The sequence below is a fragment of the Dreissena polymorpha genome, chromosome 2 (genome assembly GCF_020536995.1).
Source record: "Dreissena polymorpha isolate Duluth1 chromosome 2, UMN_Dpol_1.0, whole genome shotgun sequence".
Lineage (NCBI taxonomy): Eukaryota > Metazoa > Mollusca > Bivalvia > Myida > Dreissenidae > Dreissena > Dreissena polymorpha.
The window spans coordinates 52,475,159-52,499,241 of record NC_068356.1 but is presented as its reverse complement, the minus strand read 5'-3'; the positions used below and the strand labels follow the sequence as shown (position 1 = coordinate 52,499,241).

Below are 24,083 nucleotides of genomic sequence, written 5' to 3'. Positions count from 1 at the left end.
ATGTACACGGCGGAATAGCTCAGTAGGCTAAAGCGTTTTTACTTCAGGACTCTGGCAGGACTCCAGGGGACACTGGTTCGAAACCTGGGCCGGGCAATGTTCTTTTCCCTTTTTTAATTTTATTCTTGATTTTTTACTGGAGCTTTTACGATCCAATGTTTACATTTATCGATATAAAGCATTTAATGAATAAGTTAAAAAATGCCAAAATCTGTGAAAAGGGGGGGCAACAGTTGACTGAATGAAAAACTTAAAGGCAATCAAGAAGAAAAGTTAATTTTAAGGTGAAGTACAAATATTGAAACAGGAAGTGAGCAAATATTGCAAATCTTCCTATAACAATCGGAACATCAGGAACACGTAATAAGTGAGCTTGGTATTTTGCGAGAAAGTAAATGCCCGGATGTAAATGTTATTTTTGGCTGGACGTTTATTTCTGTTTCCTACAGATGTGTCCGTTGTTTGTGTAATGAAAATATGAGGTAACTCATAACAATTACATGCTCCTGAGAGATATTTGTACAATGTGGTAATGAACGTTATCATTAATATATGCGAGACAGAACGACATTTTCATTCGGAAAAAATGGCAAGATACATGTATGTTTATTGTTTGTTTGTTACTTTAAATTATACTGTACTGTTACGTTACTGCGATTTTCATTCATGCAGAAAGGAACATAACACCAATTTTACCAACCAGTCAACTGGTTGTCTTTGATGGTGACGTAACAAGCTCCAAGCGCGATTCTTAGAACCAGTTAAAGATTGCACATTGTTTCGTGACGTATGCGACACATCATTAGGTAGTTGAATTGAATGTAACTGGTTTCGAGCGTTGTGATGATCGCAAATTTAAAGCGGGGAACTACGCTACCCTTGTCTGTCCTGTGTCTAGATTTTAAGAACATTGTGAACGTCATTATTAAACGTCCTAATAATGAAAACCAGCGAAATCGTTGAAATGATATCCCCCCCCCCAATTTAGAGCTTTGTCACCGGAAAAAGCATTTTTTCAAAATACAAAGGGTCATAACTCTGTTATTAATAGCAATGCCAATGGCGTGCATCATCCTCTTATCCATATATATACTCATACCAAGTTTCAAACAAATTCGCCAAAGCACTTGCAAGAAATGGCTCCAGACACAAACGTGCTTGACGGACGGACAGCGCCAAAACAATAACCCTCCGCCTTTCGCGGGGGATAATAAACTGTACAGTTTTTTGTATTCAATGGTTAAAGAAGAATGAGGTGCGATATCATCTGGCTATGTTCGACAAATTTTGTAAGTTATGGGACCTTGTGTTCGACAATATTTTTTCGTGTATCGCATGGGTTGGTACATCGTTTGTTGTTGCTTCAATAAAGTTTTGCAAGATTGCAGGTGCTGGCCGTGTGGCTTAGTCACTTTAACACTATCAATATGTTATAAAACATTTTTTTATCAAAAAAAATTATACGATATATGTATATGTGAAAATAACAGAAACAAGAAATCAAGTTGAAAAATATTTATTTTGAAACCAGCAGTAAAAAAGAAATGCATTTAAAACGAGATGTATAACAAGCATGTCATAAACGAAATATGTAGCAGAACAGATGTAATGCAACTATTGATATATATGGTGTTGGGAAAATACCACAGAATGAGCATATTTGATATTCGATTGTATAAACACAGTGCTAAGTTTTTGTAACTGATGTATAAGAAGAATCATAATGTAGGTACTAAATAATCATTATGACAAGGTAAAAAGTGAAACTTCTTATGTAACGAAAATGATAAAATGTACTTAAAGGATAAGTTATCACACCCTCAATAGAATGAAGCAGTTTGTATATTTTTACGTTTTCAAAAGAAATCCTAGTAAGCGAAAGAAGAACGTGAAGATGAAACAAGATGTGTTTGTGAAACACAATGTCCTCCTATATGACGTTTGACCGTGAAGGATGGCCTTGACCTTGAGCCTTCACCACTCAAAATGTGCAGCTCCTTGAGGTACACACGCATGCCAAATATCAAGTTGCTATCTTCAAAATTGCATAAGTATTCATAAAATGAGCTAGTTGGACCACATATATTTGACCTCTGATCTTGAAGGATGACCTTGACCTTTCACCACTCAAAATGTGCAGCTCCATGAGATACACATGCATGCCAAATATGAAGTAGCTATCTTCAATATAGCAAAAGTTATTGCAAAATGTTAAAGTTGGCGCAAACCAACCAACCAACAGACCAACCAACCAACAGACCAACAGACAGAGCAAAAACAATTTGTCCCTCACTACTATAGTGGGGGACATATAAAGGTACGCAAATATATATACATGCATTTACAAACACTATGTTAAACATTGAAACATGAAATGAGCAAACAATGAGGAGATCATACTTAGGTAAGATTATGCTAAATGGAAGCATTTGGCTATGTGTAACATATTACAGCCTTCCTTGTTTGACATTAATGTACATGAAATTGTAAGCATACATAGCAAAACAACAATGAAAAGATACACGTTTTAATTTATGTTGGATTTCAACAGGTACACATGTTTACTGTGAATATATAGTGAATTATATATATATATATATATATATATATATATATATGTATACGATTGATCAAGGTTCCATCATTGAGTGTGTTTACTGCTTAAAAGAACATGCAGTTAATTACATTTGTTGTAGTGAGATTTATTATTGTAATTTGAATGAAGATAATAGTTCTTTAACAAGTGTTTAATAATGGTAAAGAAGTTCAAATTTGTGGAAAATTAAATAGCTGAACATGAAAGGAAAGCAGTTGTTATGTTCATAATATATATATATCGGTCATAATAGAACAGTAGGGATCTGTGTCCTTAATGAATATTAAATATTGTGACATGAAAGCAGTGTATAAGGTATTAATGTGATATTCTGTTTATATTTATTAGTATGAATCATACCCATAAGTCGAGCAACTATGCGAAAAGAAATTATAGATGATTTACAAGGGTATATTTGCTTGTTAGAAATTAATTTATATCGTAAGATTAAGAGAACAAATGCTTTATTGTAGATTAAGCATCAATGGGTGTATATTCGCTTGCAAGAAATTGAATATCGTACGATATAGACAAAAAATGATGTATCATTATATAATAGAAGAACAAAAATTAAACAATGCATCAATATTTTGCAAGGAACATACGCATACATAGCACCATAACAATGCAATAAAACATATTTGAACAATTGTAGTACTGTATGAACTACTGAATATATGATTGTTAAGTTGTATGCATTAATATTATCTTAATATTTCTCCTCAACAGTATACTGCGAACAGTAAACAGTTCAATGCATTTTTTTTAAACAGATTGATTGGAATAAGGAATATGAAGAAGATATGAAAACATTAAAGGTTTAACTGTTCACCTTTAAATGTGAGCTGATTTTTATCTGCCTTGACTGAATTATGCACTTTGAACATTAACTAGATTTCTTTAATGAAAGTAAGCAAAATGTATGGAAATGATGCAACGAATGTAAGAGACACAACAGGATGGAAAAGTAGATGCTAAAATATTTGACCTTGCAAGGTCTTAACCATAGAGTAGTGTTGCAGGAAAATGACTGAAATGGGTAAAAACATATTGAGCGCACACAAAGATACTGACAAGCTGATTTTGATAGGGAAGTTAATGTAAAATGCAAAAACAATCATACCAATTACATAATGCTATAGATGACAACAAGCAGAAAAATGAGTGCACTTTAACACATGAAAACAAGCAAAGCGTATGACATTCTGTTTGTGAAGTAAATATGTACATGTAACAAAGAGGTAGGGAAGACATAAACAAATTGTTTTTGCATATCTGTAAATATGAACATAAGTAATGAAAACAATCAACACTACACTAAAACAATATAAGTGTTCATAAGTGATAGAGGTTAAAGCAGACATTAAAGAACAGTTTTTACATATCTGTAAAAAATGAAATGAGTAATAAAAACACTTATTAACTTTTATTTACCCAAAATGAAATGAACATGACTAGATATATTTTTTTCAAAGCATGAAAATGGTTTTTTACACAATGGAAATGCAAGTAAAAACAAGAGGGTCAGAGGCCTGAGACTTAATGGTACTGCTCTCAGCAACTTGTATTATGTTTCTGAAACCATTTACAAATTTGGCCAAAATATGAACGAAATAGTTTACAAGGCCTTTCTATAGCCATATAAGGAAACAAATCCAGCCCCCTAGAAGCCATGTTTTTCAACAGACGGGAACAATACTTGAAATCAACTCCAGGTATCATACAAACACATGTTCTGACCAAGTTTCATGAAGATTGGACTGAAAGTGTAACTTCTAGATTGTTAAGGACGTTTTACTATAGCCATATAAGGTAGAATGCCAAGCTTCATGGTGGCCATGTTTTTCAACAGACCACAACCATTTTCTTACATGTTCAAGATAGGATTGAGACAAATTTTCTGACCAAGTTTTATGATGATCAGACAATAAATGTGGCCTGTAGAGTGTTATCAAAGCAAATGTTAACAACGGACAAAAGGTGATAACAAAAGCTCACCATGAGCACATGGTGCTCAAGTGAGCTAAAATACACATGTCAAGTCACATTGCATGAACCCGCTCAACTGTGGCCCCTCGCATGAAAAGACGAAGGGTGACAGGAGCATTCTGGGTGATGAATGTGTCTATGTCCTCGCCAGGAAGAGCGTCACTTAACACCTCGGTTGCTACCAAGTAGCATTCTCCATCATCGGCCAGGAGCTCTTTTGTTTCCTGGTCTCCCCCAACGCCTTCAATGGTCACTACTCTTTCATCTAAAGGAGCCTCAGCAGTCTGTAAGTACATCAAAATAGGTGAATAATTAATTTATTACTTCAATGTATGAAGGGAATAATCATTTTAATGCAAATCCCTCTATGTTATAATGTGCCTTACTGAAAGATAATTAAGAATTTGACACGGAGTAAGTTCATGAAAACAAATGACGGTGTGCAGTAACACACAGGCAACTGAAATGTTTTGTTTCGCCACGGCTATATGTAAGTAAGTTTCTGTTAAATGTTTTTGCATTTTTGAAGACAATATATAAATGTAGTTAAGTGTAAACATAAAAGTTCAATATGGAAAATAACTCATTACTGATAACCAGACGCGTTAAGCAGCATTATGTGAAAAGCATTTATGTCTAAATGTAGCACAAGAATGTATTACCGACAAGAAGCAGGACGTAAAGTGAGTAAAGAAGAAATTATTCTGTGAGTAAGTTTGATAATTTAATTAACAAACTGTAAAGTGATCTTTTTTCATTTATTACAGTATTAAGGACAGACAATACTGTTACAGTTATCAATTGTAAATTGAAACTGACTCAAGATTTTTAAGCATTAAAGGTTCATGTCAGTTCCACAACTTGCAACACATTTTCGCATTCAGTGTTGAATAAAAAAACGGTTGAACACTATGTAAAAGGAAAATAAGAATGTATATTTTTTTTGTTAGAGTTTATAATAGTAATCTTACATACCTGGATAACGCTTCTTGAGGTCAGTGACAGCGAAGTGTCGCCTCTGTGAACGTTTGTCACAGCATTTGTGACTTGGATGAACGTTCCCAGACCGTGGGGCATATCACAAGCCTCTCGCCAGAGGGTTAGTTTCACTCTCCGACGATTGTCGGAGATCGTAATGTCCTTAACCCTTGTCGGGGAACTCCCAACCATGACCTCTCTTTCCAGGTCCTCCTGGAAAAATTCAATTTAATAACACAGGGGAATAAGATTATGTGTTTGGTATAATTCCAGTGTGCAGTCAACGAAATATGATTTTATTGCCCTGAAGTATACAAATTTTAAAAGAGACGAATTTACCAATTGTTATAAAGTTTCGACATATGTTGTCACAATATATAAGAGTTTGCGAATCATTTTTACGCAAATTGAGGGGCCTAAGGCCTCTTCAAAAAGACAGACTAAAAGCTGTTGGGAGCCTTAGCATGTGGTTCCTAAGTTTATAGCATGTAAATGCACCTCTCTGTGTTTGATACAACCTGATAATCTTTTTATGCAAAAGGTCTCAATTTTGGAATTAAAGAGAAGATTTTGTAAAAATAAATGAAAGAAAACAAAGATAGCACACAACATGAATTATTATACAAGTGAACAAATGATATACAAAAACTTAAGTCTTTATCATGTCATATATGTTTTTAAATTGCTTGGCAATTCCTGTTTGTGATCTTATTCATGATTGAAAGAGTTGCACCAGACACATGTTGCGCTCATAAGAAATTGAAGCAATATACAAATAGACATTTTCTGGAAACGTGTGTGCAGAAAATGAGACCACACAAGTAATTATGTCATTTGAAAATTTCTGCTTAATGTCATGGGCATATTTCAATCCATGTTTGAGGCAAATATACTGCCCCGTTCCCCCAAGCAATGAGTATATATATAAATAGAAATAAAAAATCTTTGAAACATTCTTTTTTCTTTTAACACAGTGCCTATACCGTGACTTTTTAAGATCTGTGTTGGGAGAATACGATCAATAAAAGCGCGACCCAGGCACCATTGTTCAAGATGTGTTTTTAAAAACTTCACTATTATTTTATGGGATAAAGTGGAGAGCATGCTCATTCGTGACAGTTTTCTGTTGGTATCATGCTTTTTTTAAAAACAAATAAGTATTTTTTCAGTAAGGAGCAATTGCACATTTGAAGTGTTAGAAAAATGTCGGATCAGTGTGGGGAATTCATATTACAAACGAACGGTTGCATTTTACTGAAAAAAAAGTACTTATTTGTTTAAAAAAAAATCATGATACCTATAGAAAACTCATGAACGAGCGGGCATTGTAGTTATATATATGAAAAAAAAACATTCTATAACTACCCCTTGTAAGTTAGTTTTAAGTAAATTATACTGCCTGTAAGGGTCTTGACTTCACTTTCCCAATGAGTGAGAGTATTCCTTGACTATATTAAATGATGCTTTACAGTTAAAAATTCATTTGTACACAAAGACAAAAGAGTATCCACTAACCTGCACAATGTGCCCCCTAACAGACACAAGTGTCTTTGCAGGGGAGGCAGCTGCCTGTTCCAGGCTCATGAACGGGGCTTCCGGGGGGTGAACGAGACCACTGGCTGCAGAAGCGAATCCATCCGATGCAACGATGGAGGAGGTGGAGAACGTTCTTGAATTCCGGGTGACAATTACTGACCCATCTGCTCTCAAGATGAAATTTCGAATCACTACGGACTGTCCCGCTTGATACCGCTGGAACTGGGCACTGTCATAAATGACAGCCTTTGCTGCCCCAGTCATGTCAGCCAGTCCTACAATCAAGGATTGGCGCTGGTCTCCCCCGCTAGTGTAGGTGGATGGCCCCTTTGTGGCAATTACCCTGGCCTTTAATGTGCCTGCGTGGGGGCCAGGGTTTATCTGCCTCATGTGGGCTATGTCAGTGGCCGCCATCTGCAAACAAACACGTTATGACAGGCATTGAATGAACGCAGATTCTTGCATTTTGAGCCAAAGTAAAGTATCATTGATGATGTTTCCGACCTAATCAATTATAGAGGTGGATGGGAGATGAATGATATGTTGAGTTTTATTTTTACTTTTTATCTGGGAAACCTATTTACCTTTTTTCAATTAGCAGATGAAAATGGATAGTATAAAAACAATCGTATAAAATTGAACTATGAACTATCACTATTTTTAGAACATGTTTGGGTTTTTCCAAAAATTGTAGGATCTGTTTTTGGCAACTACACGAGAAAAAAATCGTCACAAAATGCGATATTTCATAAATAATCATGGAAAGAGGGAGGGAATAATAGGATAATGGAATATTATGTGAGTTTTGGATAAAGATAGTTTTATGTTCGGCACGAACCCTGGTTCTTAGCTTTGCATGAGTAAATTGATCTTTATCCAAAACTCACATGTACAGTAATAGTCTCTATCCCAAATGACTGCCTAAAATGCCAATTTGAAGAATAAAACTTTGTAAATAAATTGCAACTTTAAGATCATTCTCCTATTTAATTGTCAAAGTCGAACTTTATTAAATAGTCTATTTAAAGCACGTTAATTGCAAATTACAAGAGTATTTGTAAATTTTGTTAGCAAGTAAACCATCTTCTTCCAGATACAATGATTTTTTTCATAACTTCGTCATTACCATAAAGCGGTAAAACAAACACTGCATGCATATTGAAATAAAACAATACCTTTGCGTTATGCCAACTAATGCAAATGAAAATCCAAACAGCAACAACAACTCCTGAATTTAAACTCGTGTAAAAGAGGTATGTTCGTATAAGGGTTCTCCTCAATAGTAACTCTTGTAAAAGACGTATGTTCTTATATAGCTTCTATCATCTATTGTTCTTTCCAGGCCGTTGTAGCGTGGCGAGACAATGTGTGTGTATTTGAGATTTATTTACAGGTCGCGTGGCGAGACAATTAGTGCTTTTCAAAGGCAAAAGCCGCTATAGCGTCTATTATGCAGTCCGTTTTAGCGTGGCGAGACAATTTGTGCTTTTCAAAGAAAAAAGCCGCCATTCGCGTTCGTTCATTACATCTGCATTGCCTCATCACAGAACTGCGCACGTGTTAATCCAATTGTCAATACACCGCAGTCTACATACCGGACACTAAATCAAGGTTTTTCCGGATTTTCAGCGCAATACAAAGACAGTAACGATGGAGATTCCGCCTGTTTGACTTGAAATTAATTTAGAGATGTCAATTCCAAATCATTCGCGGTAAAATTGTGTTGAAATGAACAACGCTACATTCAGCAATAAAATAAGTACGTCAATGTTTTCTGCGATTCAAATTGTATACACAATAATCAATACACACCGCATTCCATGCGAATGACGTAACTTTCGCGGTTTTTAATCGGACAAAGAATCAACACTTTGTGAATTAGCTCCATTTATTTGAAGGAAAAGTTTGTTAACGTCAGCGACGTAAACATTACAATTTGCAAATGCGTTTCTGTGTTTCGAATAAAAAAGAAATAAGTATGCTCTTTTAATAATGTAACCATGAACGGTTGTGTTTAATCAATTCTATGATATTGCGGAAAAAAACGCGTTACGTGTCACAACGTGTGGAAAGATTTTTTTGATAATACTATACATTAAATGCACAATTTCCAATAGGGTTACATCCGGTTGCCATCTGCATGTAAGACCAACCATTTTATTTTTACATACCGCAAAAAGGTTATAAATGAATGCTCAATCCACATTACTTGACAGAGTTTTAAATGTCCGATGATCATGTGATACTATGTTACAGCATACATGTACACACTTCTGTTAAATGGCCTTCATCTCTCTATACTCTGTATGCGCCAGCGAAACAGTTAAACATGAGAGAAGCATCTCTTCAATACACTACATAACTAGTGGTTTACAACAGTGCTGTTGAATGGGGTCAATGATATTATCAAAAATTGGCCATGCTCACCAGCAATGGTAATAAATAATTACTTAACACCACATAATCACACATGCATGAAGAATATACCATCTGCGTGTCAAGAACAAACTGACACACTCCAAGTACACACATGGAGTTTAAACAAATCAAAGGCTTAATTAATTAAGATGTCAGAGGAACTTCGACCAATTGTTTATGGACAATCTTAAACCCCTTTCAGAAGCCAGTTAATTGCTGATGTCTCATTTTTACTCTGCTCCAACACAGGTGTTAATTTCTAAATTGATCTCTTTAAAGGATACAGATGTTTGTTTTGAATGAAATATATGAAAGTAATTAATTGCAATCAATGCAATGTTTTTATTAATCAAAATAAAACGAAATAAAAATATTATATGTGTAACTTTTAAAATATGTTACCTAAATTCCCAACACCACAGCCTGACAGTTTACAAGGATGAGCATATGTTTATCAAAAATGTGTTATGCAATACCTCCATAGTTAATAAAAAAAATAGTTAATTTTAACAATTTCACAAAGAAAGAATAGTAACCGGTGTTTCGAAACTAAAAGGGAAACGTATTTGTTATGCGTAAAATTTATTATAAACAGTTTCATATATTTTGTATCTGCTTTTTGTTGCATATTTAATACCGTGCTTGTTTTTTATTGACAATACTTTGTTATGCTGATGCATTTAAATACTGTGTATGTGTTATTTTATACATTTATAGTAACAGTGTCTAAAAATGAATAAAATGGAGGTTGTTTATTACTTTGTTGTCTCATTCTTACCTTTAATTATACATGTTTTTGCATAATTGCATTTCAAATTCAATGTACATGTAACAAAATATGTAGACACAGACATTATTTTATAGGAATTTTCACAGATATTTGGTAAAGTCTGGGATGAAGTAAAGCAAATACTAGCATTTGTCTCAAAATGCATCATTTTCTGAAGCCCCCACAGAGATTCAAACACTGACTCTATTCCTGGGCTAACTAACTATGAGGTATAGCTTGCTCTAAAACTGGTTTTAACTCCCAATGAATTGCATGGATCCCTCCAAGGCAGTAATCCCACTTTTAATTATTGTATATGTTTGTTTTTTTATTCATAAACTTTTCTTAATCACAATAAAAAGTGGTTTATGGTCAGAGTAGTAGGATTCTAACGTACCACTGCTTAGAATAAAACCATTTGAAGAATGTGTGTACACATGATCCAAACAAGTGCCATAATCAGTTGTGACAACTTTTATACACTGTTCAAGATTGTATTCATCTTTAAAAAACTTTGCAGTAAAAACAGTGGCAGTAAAATCCACATTAAAATCCCCTATCAAAATTAATTTCCTGAAATCATAAATAATCTGTTTCAAATGTTTCATGAAAGACTTGTAATTTTCAATATTTGCTTTGGTTGGAGGGCAATACAAGATACAGATGGTATGTTCATTTTTTGTTTTCACCACTGCACATTCAATTCCTGAAAATGTATGAACTGAAAAGTGCTCCAAATTCAGCTTTGAATATACAGCTATACCATGAACAGATGAAGCAGGTGATGAGCTATGAGCAGTGAAGCCATTCAAAGAATAATTTTGAGAACAAAGATCAGAATCATGTACTCTTGTCTCCACAAAGGCAAGAAGATCCGCATTCAACATATTGTTTTCATGCCTGATGTCATCAATATGTTGATGTAAAGAACGACAATTTTGAAAGCAAAGAACCATATGGTCACCAAAGGTATCTAGCATGGGAAACAGCGGGATAAGACATCTTTCTTGGCGCAGACGTCGCATTTCTTCTTTTACTTCAGATGAAGTGGTTATTTTCTTTTCATTGACACAGAGGATATTAACACCTGAAAGTGAGGAAACCCTACTTAATCCAACATAATGTAAATGAGGCACATGTCTGTTGCCAAAGTGCATTACAGCGGATTTCATTGTAGAACCTTGAGCCTTGTGAATGGTTTTTCCAGCAGACACTACCAATGGAAATTGTCGTCTTACGACAAGGTAAGTTCTGTAATGTCTGAATGGGAACTTTCTTGTTGTTTCAAATATTGGAGTCCACAACAAATCAATTTCACTGGTATAAAGGTGCTTGTACTTTGTACGCCAACTGACACCCACTGCAGGGTCATCAAACAGCACCCACACTATGCTACATCTTTGTGAGTGAGGAACTCGAAAATCAAATTTTTTCACCACACATGAGGCACCGTTAGTAAGTCCATCATGGACATCAATATTAAGGCAAACATCACATGTGATACCTAATCCAAGAACAAGTTGTTTATTTAAACCCATAGTTTGACTTGGATCTGAGGGCAACTTTGACAACAACTTCTCCTGCAATGCACCACTTAAGTCCCCAGACATGCAATCAATAGCATCAATTTTGACCAGTTGATTTTCTGACAACTTAGAGAGAAGCATGACATTATGATTGCTGGCATCAATTTTTTTACAAAAAATGTGTGGAGACCTGGTCACATCAATTTGAGAATGTTCATAACAATGTGTCTTCAAAATACTGAGATCTTCATCTGTATGTTTTCCTTCACGCAATCTGTTTAGAAGAAGAGCAAAATCCTGATCATCTTTTTGCCTCATTATGATGACCAATTCAAAGAACTGGAACATATCAACCCAAACATTTCCTGCCAAACTACTGATTCTATCAGTATGAACTGAACATGAAAAAATCCAACTATCCATGACAGGCTTTAACTGGAAAAGGTCACCAACAGCTAAAATACTTATACCGCCAAACGGTTTAACACAACCCATGATTTCTTGGAGACGAAGATTGATGAAATTAAACAGATTACGTCCTACCATTGATATCTCATCTATGATTAACACTTGCAAATCACGAAACCTTGCTCTCATTGTGTTCAATTGTTGCATATCAAGAGGTTTGAAATGAAAGCCTTGACTGACTGGAATGCAAAATGCAGAGTGCAGTGTGTTGCCCCCTATGTTATGGGCAGCTTTTCCTGTTGGGGCACAAAGGAGGACCTTTAAAGTACTTGGGTCTTTGGTTCGAAGATGATTCAAGTATCTTTCAAGAGCAAAATGGAGTGTTTTAATAAGAACACTTTTACCAACACCTGCTCCACCTGACAAAAAAATGTAAAATGGCTCCTTGGAAGTTTTCACGCAATGCAAAATGTGATAAAAGAAGTTTCTTTGCTCTGCATTTAATTTCTGCACTGAAATCCGGAATGTTGAAAAGTCAACATTTTCATTACTTGATTGAATAACTTCACAAGGGGTGATTCTGTTACTGACTCCAATATCTTCACCCAAATCATACATGTCACTGTTATCGAATGAAACAGGATCAAAACATCCAAACAACTGGCTGGGTTTTAAACCCTCTTCCACATCCATTGCTTCCCTATGTTGATTTTCAAGATTGGTCGCCGTTGTATCGATTTCATTATTTCCATTTTCCCTTAAAATTTGCTCATACAGATCTGTATCGACACAAGATTGTTCATATGACAACTTTTTTTGTACAATCTCTCCATTAACAGCATTAAATTTAGCCTCATATGATTCATAGCAACCAATCAGGTCCTTTTCTTCATTTCGCCATGCTGTGAACAACATTATTTGTTGACGGTAATGTTCTTCACTATCTTTGTTTAATGGAATGTGGTGCCAGTACATTACTTTTTGCTTTTTCCTCTTTTTCATAATAATGCCACACGGAAATACAATTACCCCTTCTGAAGCCTTTTTCTTTGCAAATTCCAGGTCATCTGTTTGCTCTTCTTCGTAATTGCTCTCAGGCAATTCTGCAGACTCCAAATCAGGCATGTTTGTACGCTTCCTTTTTATGCCACATGGAAAGACAATAACCCTTTCTGAAGCATCTTCCTCTGCACATTCTAAGTCATCTGTTTGGTCTTCTTCATAATCGCTCTCAGGCAATTCTGCAAACTCCAAATCAGGCATGTTCTTTGTTCGCTTCTTTTTTTTGCACAGATCATACCAACAAGCAAAGTCTGCATAACATACATTTTCCAAAATTCTTGGTCTACGAACATAGCGTTTTAATGTGTTATCCATTTCAATGTTATTTGAGGAAAGGGGCATTTCTTTAAGCTCTGTGAATGATTTAATTAAACTGGTTCTGTCTTCTGGTTTATTGGTGTCCACAAAAACAATTTCTCTTGTAGTTCTTCTAAGAGGTATCTGTAGCACCAGGTAAGCAGCCTCTTGAGCACCTATCTCAACACTGGACAAAAACTGATTACCAATACGCCGCACCTGGTCACGCATTGTACTGTCTTTTTCTTTTGCATCTTCACATGCTTGCAGCAGCAAATTTGAAAGGCCTCTTTGACCTTTTGATATGTATGAAACAATGTAAGACACACACGAATATGCATCCAAGATGTACTGAATGTCCATATTTGCCTCCCAAGAAGAAATCAAGAGCTTATTATAGTTATTGATTCTACTTTCTGACACTTGTCTTTTTAAGAGAACAGTAACTCTTTTCAAACTGGAGCGTACAGCTAACAGGTATTCTTCCCAGGACATTTTAAGTTTCAGTAGAAATTCATTAAATGATATCGTGTTCCCGTCCTTATGCAATTCACTCAAAACAGCCATAACTATCTGGTAATTGGCTTTGTACACGTTGGAGGTTTCTGAGTCGTCAAGTGGGTATAGTATAATTGTTTCTGGCATGGGTGGTAAAGGAAAATTGAAGCGACAAACAGATTTTCCCATTTTCCTACAAGTCTTCGCATGTCTATGTGTTTGATAGTTGACCAGCTGTGATATAGAATCATCGTTTGCGCACGTGACATACTTGTCAATAAAAGATGAAACTTCTGATGCCAAAGAATTGTCAATCAAAGGAGCATTTTTTATCCATAGCAGCATGTGGATATGGGGTGATCCTCTTTGTTGGAACTCCACTCTGTAGAAAAAGTCAGCAATTTCACCAATTGGGCGTGAAGAATGTTTAAGGACATGCCTTATGAAACACTGTATGCGAAAGTCAAAGTACCTTGCACAAGTAACAGGATCTGACTTAATGAGATTACATTTCTCCTGCCAATTCAGATTGTTAACGTCAACAGTCGACAAAATCTTTCCATTCAGAAGTTTTGACAGTGAACACAAGAGAGGTTCCCATTTTGTTTCAGCAGCTGAAAATGAACAGAACCATGTGGGAATTCCTAACTGTCTGATCATAGCAAAAAGATCTCTCTTTGCATGTTCCCAGTAAGGAGGGGACCCTCTGATAGTCCTCAGAACTCGGAAACCATCATCCTGCAGTGTCAATTTGTCAACAAATCCTGGTGACAGGATATCCCCAGCAGTTATACTCTGCCCTTTGCGTTTGCATTTACGTATTGCTAATGTCACCTTGTCTTTAATCTGCTTAATTTGAAGCTTCTTCAACTTGTAAAAAATGTTAGGAACACACAGAGCAACCCTTCTATCAACATTTCTTAATTCCCATTTACAGATATCGCTATAATGCAGTGGGATTTCCCTGTCTGTGTTTTGCAAGCGTTTCTGACCACAATATATTGACGGGAAAGATAGAATTTCTGAATGCAAGTCTTGAAATATGCTAATAGGGGAACTGTTTTCTGCAGGCGCAACACATAAAATCTGATTGAATTCGCGAAAATCAGCAGCTTGCAAGAATGTATCTGTATTACCAGTTGGTTTATCTTGGAAGTTATCATCTTCTGTCCACTCATCAGACATTCTTTCAGCATTATTCTCCAAGTGCTTCTCAGAAGTACTGGTCTCATTAGATACACCCAGAGATTTTGTTATGTAAGTCTGCAACCAGGACTCATCAACAACAATGCCTTCATTTCTAAAAATCTCACTGTTACTTACTAACCACTTGGCAGCATCAAATACCTTATTAGGTCTTATATTTTCAAAAGCAACATTATGTTTGTAAGACAATTTACGTTTCAACTGCAACATGATGGTCTCGCTGTCATCAATCATTCTCGGCAATGATTTAATTGTGCTATTCACATCTGCAGGCACATTTACAACGTTTCCTCTTACACTCACTTGACCACCACGGGGCATTTCACGCAGCTGCATGAAAGCTAGCCTAGGCGAAACCAGCCTTTCCTCTAGGTTAGTAAGCTCTAATTCTTTGGGTCTACTAGGGAACATTAAACCATTGTTAGCACACAATTTGGGCATGCTACCCTTCCTTGCAGTTGTAAGGCATGTCATACATATCCACTTTGTAATGTTACTTCCACAGTAACTCAAGTACTTTGAGATTAAGTGACCGTCTTTCAAGTTGCTAGTGTTGTGTACAGAATGTCTGAAAAATGTCTGTGAGCAACACGAACAGACAAAGTCCGGTCCTACAGATACCATATTTTTAAACTTTTTACATACAAGTTCAAAAAGATCATCATTAACTGATGAAATTGACTGATTTGCTTCATACATATCATCTATAAAAATGTTCAGATCATCATGACTTTCAAGAAGCGATTGCACTTGTTGATGCTTGCTTTGACACTCATTAACATCATTGTTTGCAAACTGTTTTTGAGCAATAATTTTTTTACTGCAAATGTCCTTCAATGTATAGCCAGCACCTTCAAGTATAACACAAACACCTTCCTTTGAACAATTCTTTGTTTTGAATGAAAATGAATGGACATCAAATTGTATCAAGGACGCACAATTACTGTCAACAGATCGGACAAGGTCCTGTATGAAAGAGACCAATGCCTTTAATGATGGAACGTGACCTAAAACACAAGTACCATTATCACAAACAAATCCATGGCTATTTCTGGAATGGCTGTCAAAAATGAAATATTGACCATCCTGAAAAAGTATGCCTATGGCAACATTACTGAAAACTAACATCATGTGCTTTGAGCCGGAAAGGAAAAAAGCAGACTCCAGTGAAAAAGTATTGACACCATCAGAACTGTTAGGACTACTTGTTAATGATCCAGAACGAACACCACAATGCTCAACACTAAAAAGCTTTCCTTTACACTTTATTCGTCTTGGAAGATTCAATGGATCAATGAAATTGGTGCCAGTGTTGGACAACTTTGAAACGGCACAGTACAAATAACTACCAACCTTAAGAATATCTTCTAAATGTTCCTTCTTCATGTCTTGTACCTTACTAAAGTACTGTGCATAAGCAAGGAATAAAAAACTACTTGTAACACACTGTCTTCCTCTCGCATCAATTGGCAAACATTCATTACCTTGGTGAAAGCCAGCTGTCGCTAACATGGAATATTCCCCCATTTTAAATAATTACTCTTCAAGCTTTGTGCAATAAGGGCATGTGTAAATAAAAAAGCGTATAGTTTAGACAAAAAAAGACTTTCACTTTTCTTACAGGGAAAGTGGATTCATATTGTATAATGAAAACTTGGATTAAGGCATTACAGTTGCTTTGAAATTTACAATACACTATGTACAACTTGTAACAAGCAGATTCAGATCAAAGCAGAAAATTAACACAAACAAAGTACAAGTCTAAGTAAGTTTTTGTAACTTTTAAGCAATTTCCTTTTTTGAAGGTTAGCAATGAAATTCAAAACACCATTTATTTTCAATCACATCAGTTTGGTAGTTGAAATCAAGCAGTAACATCACAGTTGTAAGCACTTTAAAATCAAAGCAGTAGTATGTACATTATGCTTTACGCAGCTCCAAGATGAGTCAATGCAAAATTTGAAAATCTCAATATTGGCATGCCGTTTAAAATCAAATCAGAAATTTGTGGCTGACAAAGTGCACCTCATAGATAACCAATGCAAAGTTTTACTATCAAAAGTCCAAGCAACTCCAGTCAGTTTGAAATCAATCACATTTCCAAGCAGTTTGGTCCAATGATAATCACAACTCCGAGCAGCTTCAAATCAAAGCAGTATATTGTAACTTGAAAAAGCGCAACTCCAGTTTGAATCCAAGCAGGTTGTTGTTGATAGTATGATATCAAAATCAGAACTCCAAGCAGTTTCAAACCAAAGCGGTAACTCCAAGATGCATGTCAACTTACAAAGTTACAAATCCAAGCAGTTTGTTTGCTTCCTTTTGGGTCACAGTATTGTTTGACACGATCGATCTATTATTGATAAAAAAATATTATTTCAGTCTTCACGCAAACTATTTGAAGGTCTTTTAATATAAAAATACCTTTAAAGCAGGGAATGGGGTGAATTTTGGACTCATATAAATGAAACAAAACTATGCTATGCCAATGACATGAGTATAATGTTTGGTTTCACATCAGTAATGAATGTAATATACGAACGTCGTTCATTAAAATAGTATTTTCATCGAATACAAATTATTCTGTACAGTTATTTCAAACGTTACGATTGTTAACAATAGAGAATTTGTTACAATGCAAATCAAAATGTTAATTGAGGGCAATGAGGCTTAATTAAACGTATGACATAATGACAACACCACAGTAACAACAACTTATCGTGTAATGTTGTCAGTTTAAAGCTCGGAAAAACAATGCTCAATGTGATATATGCAATTAATTGATCATTGTTCAATATAGAAGAAAATGAAGCAATATGTTTATTTCATATAATACATTTAACATGAATGCACAATATAAATTACAATAATACTTGCGATCATTGTGAATCAGCTACTCAGTTACAAAATGGCGTCACGTGGTATAATGTAGTTCGATATCTCCATCCGCGAATTTCTCAAATCAATAATTTCAAACAATTACCGACTATTTAAATAGATAATCTTTTCATTTACATCAGTGTTTGAAACGCTTATGAAAAATAATTACCCAAGCCTTTCAAAACTTAAGCACGGACAGAACTGTATCGAACTATTCTTTTCACAAATGAAAATAGACGCTACCCTATTCGTCTGCGTCAAGAATTTGTCGTAAAACTTGTGGTAAGCGTTAGATGCAAACGTGCACAACAGATTGAGTTCTGAATACAGATTTCTGAATGCAGATTTCTGAATGCAGATTTTTATAGAAACTCCTCACAGCAGTTACTGCCCTTGCTTCGCCCGGTCAGTAACTTCTAGTATAAGGGAGGCCACTGCGTAGGAGATTGAGATTTATAGTGCAGATAGAATTGTTTTACGAACGAAATTTGTTTTAGGTTATAAGAAGATTTTTTGACATAAAACGGTCTTAGAAAAATTCACTAAAAAGGTGTCAGCAATATTCTTGGAAGAAAACGTTAGAAAAACGTTTCCAAAAATTTTTTTTTAAGAATTACCATATACTAAATTAAATAGATATTTCGTCTGATTTTTGATCAGGTAAGGCTTCAAAAAGAGTAACCGACCGATGTGGATTTTCAAAATGTGGTATTAACATAAGCATAGGTGCAAGCACCTATGCTAAAAACAGATGCATGTGATTACAGTAATAAGTAATACAGTAAGGGTATTCTGTTTCATTTTGAAATGCATTTTATACACAATGCACCAGATAATTATGCTGTTTATTGTAACTTTATTATTACACATGTTCTCATTCAATGACTCCATTAATCAGTTTGACCGGTGTTTGGTTTTATTTTAAAGCAAATTGCTTATTATCGTATTATTACTAGGACAATCTCCGATGAATTTCTGAACTGTCGGCATGTGGCTTCAGAACAAAAGGCCACTGGGTGTGTTAATTGCCCAAGTGACAATGTCTGCTTCTTTAATTTACTCCCGATGTTTCGATAAGCATGTGTCAACCGTGAAAAGTATTTTATATTCGTAATATTTAAGTAGCAAAGTAGGCCACGTAGCAGAACGATATAACAGAACAAACGTAAGTACTACAATTAATAATAAGTTTAAAAAACGTCTTCTTATACGCAAGAATAATTGATTCAAACACATGGAAATCTAACTGTAATAAGGATCAATTTGTTTTTAACCCAATTCGTAAAATATCCCTTACAGACTCTTTTATTTTTATTGAAAAATTACTTCGTCCATTTTTCATGAATTATAAATACATTTCCGAAAAACGCTTCTAAAATTAAATACGCTTTTAGATTGGTCATTATTTTAAAAAATTACGAAGTGCCCGATGCGCGAACATCCCGGAACGTGATCTACGCATGTTCAGTTTAAATAACCTCATCTCGATTGGGCGTCAATTGAATCATTACTTTAAATAGCAACATACCCGGATGTTTACACGACAGTTTAGAAAAATGGCGGCCACATGTGTTCATGCAATTCTATAACGTCATTTTAGGCATTTAAATATCGAATTAAATCGGGCCTCTTAAAAACGCGTATAAATCAGGTTATTGATATGATGATCAAATATTTAATCGACCGGTCGGGCTATTTTATAAGCATTTAGGATCGACCGACCGGCCCAAGAATCGACTCGGGCTTCGGGCTTAAAGGCTAATTCGAAGACTGTAATGAATTTATTTTCCCAATTTCATGAAAATGCCGATAAAATTCCCAATTCCAAAGTCATGGGCTATCTTCCCAAAAAGTGGAAAAAAAAACCTGTAAACAGAAGTAATAATGAAGAATTTTTTTTTTGAGAAAACAGCATTCTGATAAGTTACACGACCTGCTTTTAAACATCCACAATTCTGTTTCGGGTTAATATTCTTCGTGTCGGCTTTTATAAAAAGTTCTCAGAATGGCAGACGAAACAAACGCCAAGTTTGACTTTATAGACAATATGACAATACTAATCTTTCATAACAAAATGCTTTGTAAAGCCAAAAAAGAGTAAATTGTGTTTATATAGCATTTTGTAAAAAAAGGCTAGAATTGCCAATAGGATATAACTAGAACCTAAAATTCAAAGGTTTGGTTTGGTGATTAGCTGGCGAGTTATAATTCAGGTACAAGTTAGCAATATATTGCAATATATTGCAATACGGGTTTTTGAACTGACAATATATTGCAATACGGTTTGGGGCGTATTGTTGCAGCACTACTAGCCCAGTAATTAGTTAATATCTTCAAATCAATATGTCATGTCATAATTTTTTTTTGGAAAACTTTATGTTTGTAATATTTGTTTTATTTAATCAATAAATTAATAATGATTTAGACTAAAAAATACAAACCGACTGATTTTAAATTAAAATTTTGAAATTATTGGCCTTGTATTTTACATGGCTGTAGCAAATTTAGCAAAAATCTTTACCAATGGCTTTTTCCAAGCTATATATAGCATAACATTTTGTTTACGAGAAAATAAACTAAGTCAAATAGTATTTTAAATACAATGAAATAACTTAAGATTTATCAGATATGAGTCATAATATCCAAAATAAATGGGTGGTCGAAGTTATAGGAATTTATGAAACTATCGAATAGAAGGATTTGTAAACTGAAATAGGTGGGTTTTTTTTAAATATTTAATGTGCTAAATTTGAGAAGCCTTTTTTAAGCAATTATATAAAGAGTTCCTGACCAAAATCAAGGTTAAATTACTTTTAAATCATTTACGTATTGGTATACAGTACAGCTAACGCAGAACAAACATAATCCTCGTTCACGCCACGGCCAGAATGATAGTACTCGGCGGCTGCGTCGTGTGTTTACGCGGCGTATCGCTGAGACACACGGCATCGTTCAGCACAACGACGCCGAGTCTGTATTAACCTCGCGTACTTTCGCGGCATAAATCGGCAGCATACATACATGGCGGATCGAGTGCAAAGATATACACCTACATGTACATTTGTGTAGCGTCGAAACCTAAACGCTACTTTCATAGTTATTATTTTCAATTTTTAATAAGCGGATATGATTTTTATATGATGCTTTATTATACTATTTATATAATATCACATCCTCAAATATATTCAACACTTAATGCACCTTAACAAATAATCGTTGACTTAATTACGCACAATTGGAAATGTTTCGTTAGATGCTCAAATGAGCATTATTCAACTAAATTATTTGTAATCCAAAACACGCTTCTGAATTTTAATGCTTACATTTACAATTAAATTCTAGCATGAAATAAACAGTGCTTTATCCTTTGTCTCAATAAAAAGTGCACGAAAATCACGCAGACGTGTAGAAAGTTTTCTGCAAATATTCAACTCCTTATCTTGTGTGTACCAAAAAAAAAATGCTTTTCAAGCAATAGCACATTGATTTCAATCAGGAACACTGTATATAACTGCAAAAACAAATATTCCAATCTTCTTGGTTTACAATTTTTGTTATGTAAATAGCTTGCATGTAGAATGGAATTGAATGTTCTGTCCGATTAGTGTTTCGACTTTCTAGAGTGGTTGATTTCGGACTGTTTAATCCAACCAGGAAAGAGCTCTTAAACGGTATTTCGACCCATGTAAAGCGAAATAATAAAGAACCACTTTTTGTTTACTACCAAATGTGACCTCACGAGTTGCCTCCCTTGTTGGTTCATGCTTTATTTGGTAATGGAAGTGACATAATTATACAAGTGATGCCAGTCCAAGGGAGATCACTCAAAATTAAAAATTTACCAAACTGCTCTGTTTGTCCAGGAATTATATTAGTTAATTCACATCCTGGAATTGAAAAAGTTCTTGATATCTGTATTAAACTGAAATACATACTGCATATACTTTTAGACATGCACTAAAGTCATAAACAATCATGATGTAATGTTTGAGATAAATATATGGAATTTATGGAATAGTCATTCAAAATAATATGACCACGTTAATACTGGGGATAAATAACAGGCTTGATAATGATATGATAATTGCTTAGAACAACTTGTTATTATCTGCAATTAATAAATCATTGTCTTAAACTTAAATGTTCAACACAAATTTTCAACACACAGTATCAAATATGGATTTCTTCTCAATTGGGTAAGGACTGCAAAGACATGTCCAAAGTTTCATGTGGTTTAAAGCCAATAGTGGTTCTTGAAATGATAGGCAAAACACATTTGGCAGCAGACAATGACTGATCACAATATCCCATACCTTAGAACTTAAATCACAGTTCATAATCTGTGATTGGGCTGCATGCCACTGAGGCTGTGGCTGTTATTGATATCAAGTTTATCTTACCTGACAAGGCTTGGCTTGTAATTATTGACTTGACAACTATCCCAGCCGCAGTCACTTCCACCTCAACAAGTTGGAGGTAAGTACAGGTCCAGTGGCTGACTTAAGTTCGATTCCTGCTGCTCACTTGACAACTATTCCAACTTAAGTCACTTTCACCAAGACATGATGGAGGTCCGTACATGTCTAGTGTCTTGATTTAGTTCTGGTACCACTACTCACTAGACTACTATTCCAAGCAGTCAATGTCACCTAGACATTTTGGATCATGTCAGTACATTGCCAGTGTCTGATATGAGTTCCATTATGCTGCTCAATTGGCAACTATTACAACTACTGTACAGTCACTTCCATATAGACAGGAAAGGAGGTTAGAAGTATACTAGTACATGTCCAGTATCTGGCTAGAGTTCCATTTATTCTCAATACACACAGAATATGTTTCACTGGCTGACCAATCTGCCTTCGGTACATCAACTGTGAATATACAAAAACAAAAATGAACAAGGGCTGTTTGTAAAACATGCATGCCCTCAATATGGGCTGACTCCGTTGTAGTGGCAGCCATTGTGTGAATACGTTTTTTGTCACTGTGACCTTGACCTTTGACCTAGTGACCTGAAAATCAATAGGGGTCATCTGCGAGTCATGATCAATGTACCTATGAAGTGTCATGATCCTCGGCAAAAGCGTTCTTGAGTTATCATCCGGAAACAATTTTACTGTTTGGGTCACTGTGACCTTGACCTTTGACCTAGTGACCTGAAGATCAATAGGGGTCATATGCAAGTCATGATCAATGTACCTATGAAGTTTCATGATCCTAGGCATAAGCATTCTTGAGTTATCATCCGGAAACCATTTAACTATTTTGGGTCACCGTGACATTGACCTTTGACCTAGTGACCTCAAAAACAATAGGGGTCATCTGCGAGTCATGATCAATCTACCCATGAAGTTTCATGATCCTAGGCAAAAGCGTTCTTGAGTTACAATCCGAAAACCATTTTACTATTTCGGGTCACCATGACCTTGACCGTTGACCTAGTGACCTCAAAATCGATAGGGGTCATCTGCGAGTCATGATCAATCTACCTATGAAGTTTCATGATCCTAGGCGTATGTGTTCTTGAGTTATCATCCAAAAATCATTTTACTATTTCGGGTCACCGTGACCTTGACCTTTGACCTAGTGACCCCAAAATCAATAGGGGTCATCTGCGAGTCATGATCAATCTAACGATGAAGTTTCATGATCCTAGGCGTACTTATGCGTTCTTGAGTTATCATCCGGAAACCATTTTACTATTTTGGGTCACTGTGACCTGGACCTATGACCTAGTGACCTCAAAATCATTAGGGGTCATCTGCGAGTCATGATCAATGTACCTATGAAGTTTCATGAACTAGGCCCAAGCGTTCTTGAGTTATCATCCGGAAACCACCTGGTGGATGGACCGACAGACCAACATGTGCAAAGCAATATACCCCCTCTTCTTCGAAGGGGGGCATAATGAGATAAT

General features: G+C 35.4%; 2 protein-coding genes across 4 annotated transcripts in view; both read right to left on the bottom strand.

The window, feature by feature from the left end:
- LOC127867050 (uncharacterized) overlaps positions 1-24,083 on the bottom strand; it is a 448,603-nt gene that overhangs the window by 161,052 nt on the left and 263,468 nt on the right. The gene's annotated exons all lie outside the window — the stretch shown is intronic.
- LOC127867048 (uncharacterized) lies at positions 1,501-18,872 on the bottom strand. 3 transcript variants are annotated; one of them, XM_052407974.1, is made up of 4 exons: positions 17,571-18,872; positions 7,079-7,513; positions 5,561-5,776; positions 1,501-4,869 (listed from the first exon to the last, which is right to left on the bottom strand). In XM_052407974.1, the coding sequence occupies exons 2-4, from the start codon at positions 7,511-7,513 to the stop codon at positions 4,639-4,641; spliced, it is 882 nt and encodes a 293-aa protein (XP_052263934.1). In that variant the 5' UTR covers positions 17,571-18,872; the 3' UTR covers positions 1,501-4,638. The 3 variants fall into 3 exon arrangements, with proteins under 3 accessions (XP_052263934.1, XP_052263935.1, XP_052263936.1); XM_052407975.1 differs by having other exon boundaries at positions 18,157-18,872; XM_052407976.1 differs by lacking the exon at positions 17,571-18,872 and adding an exon at positions 8,275-8,414.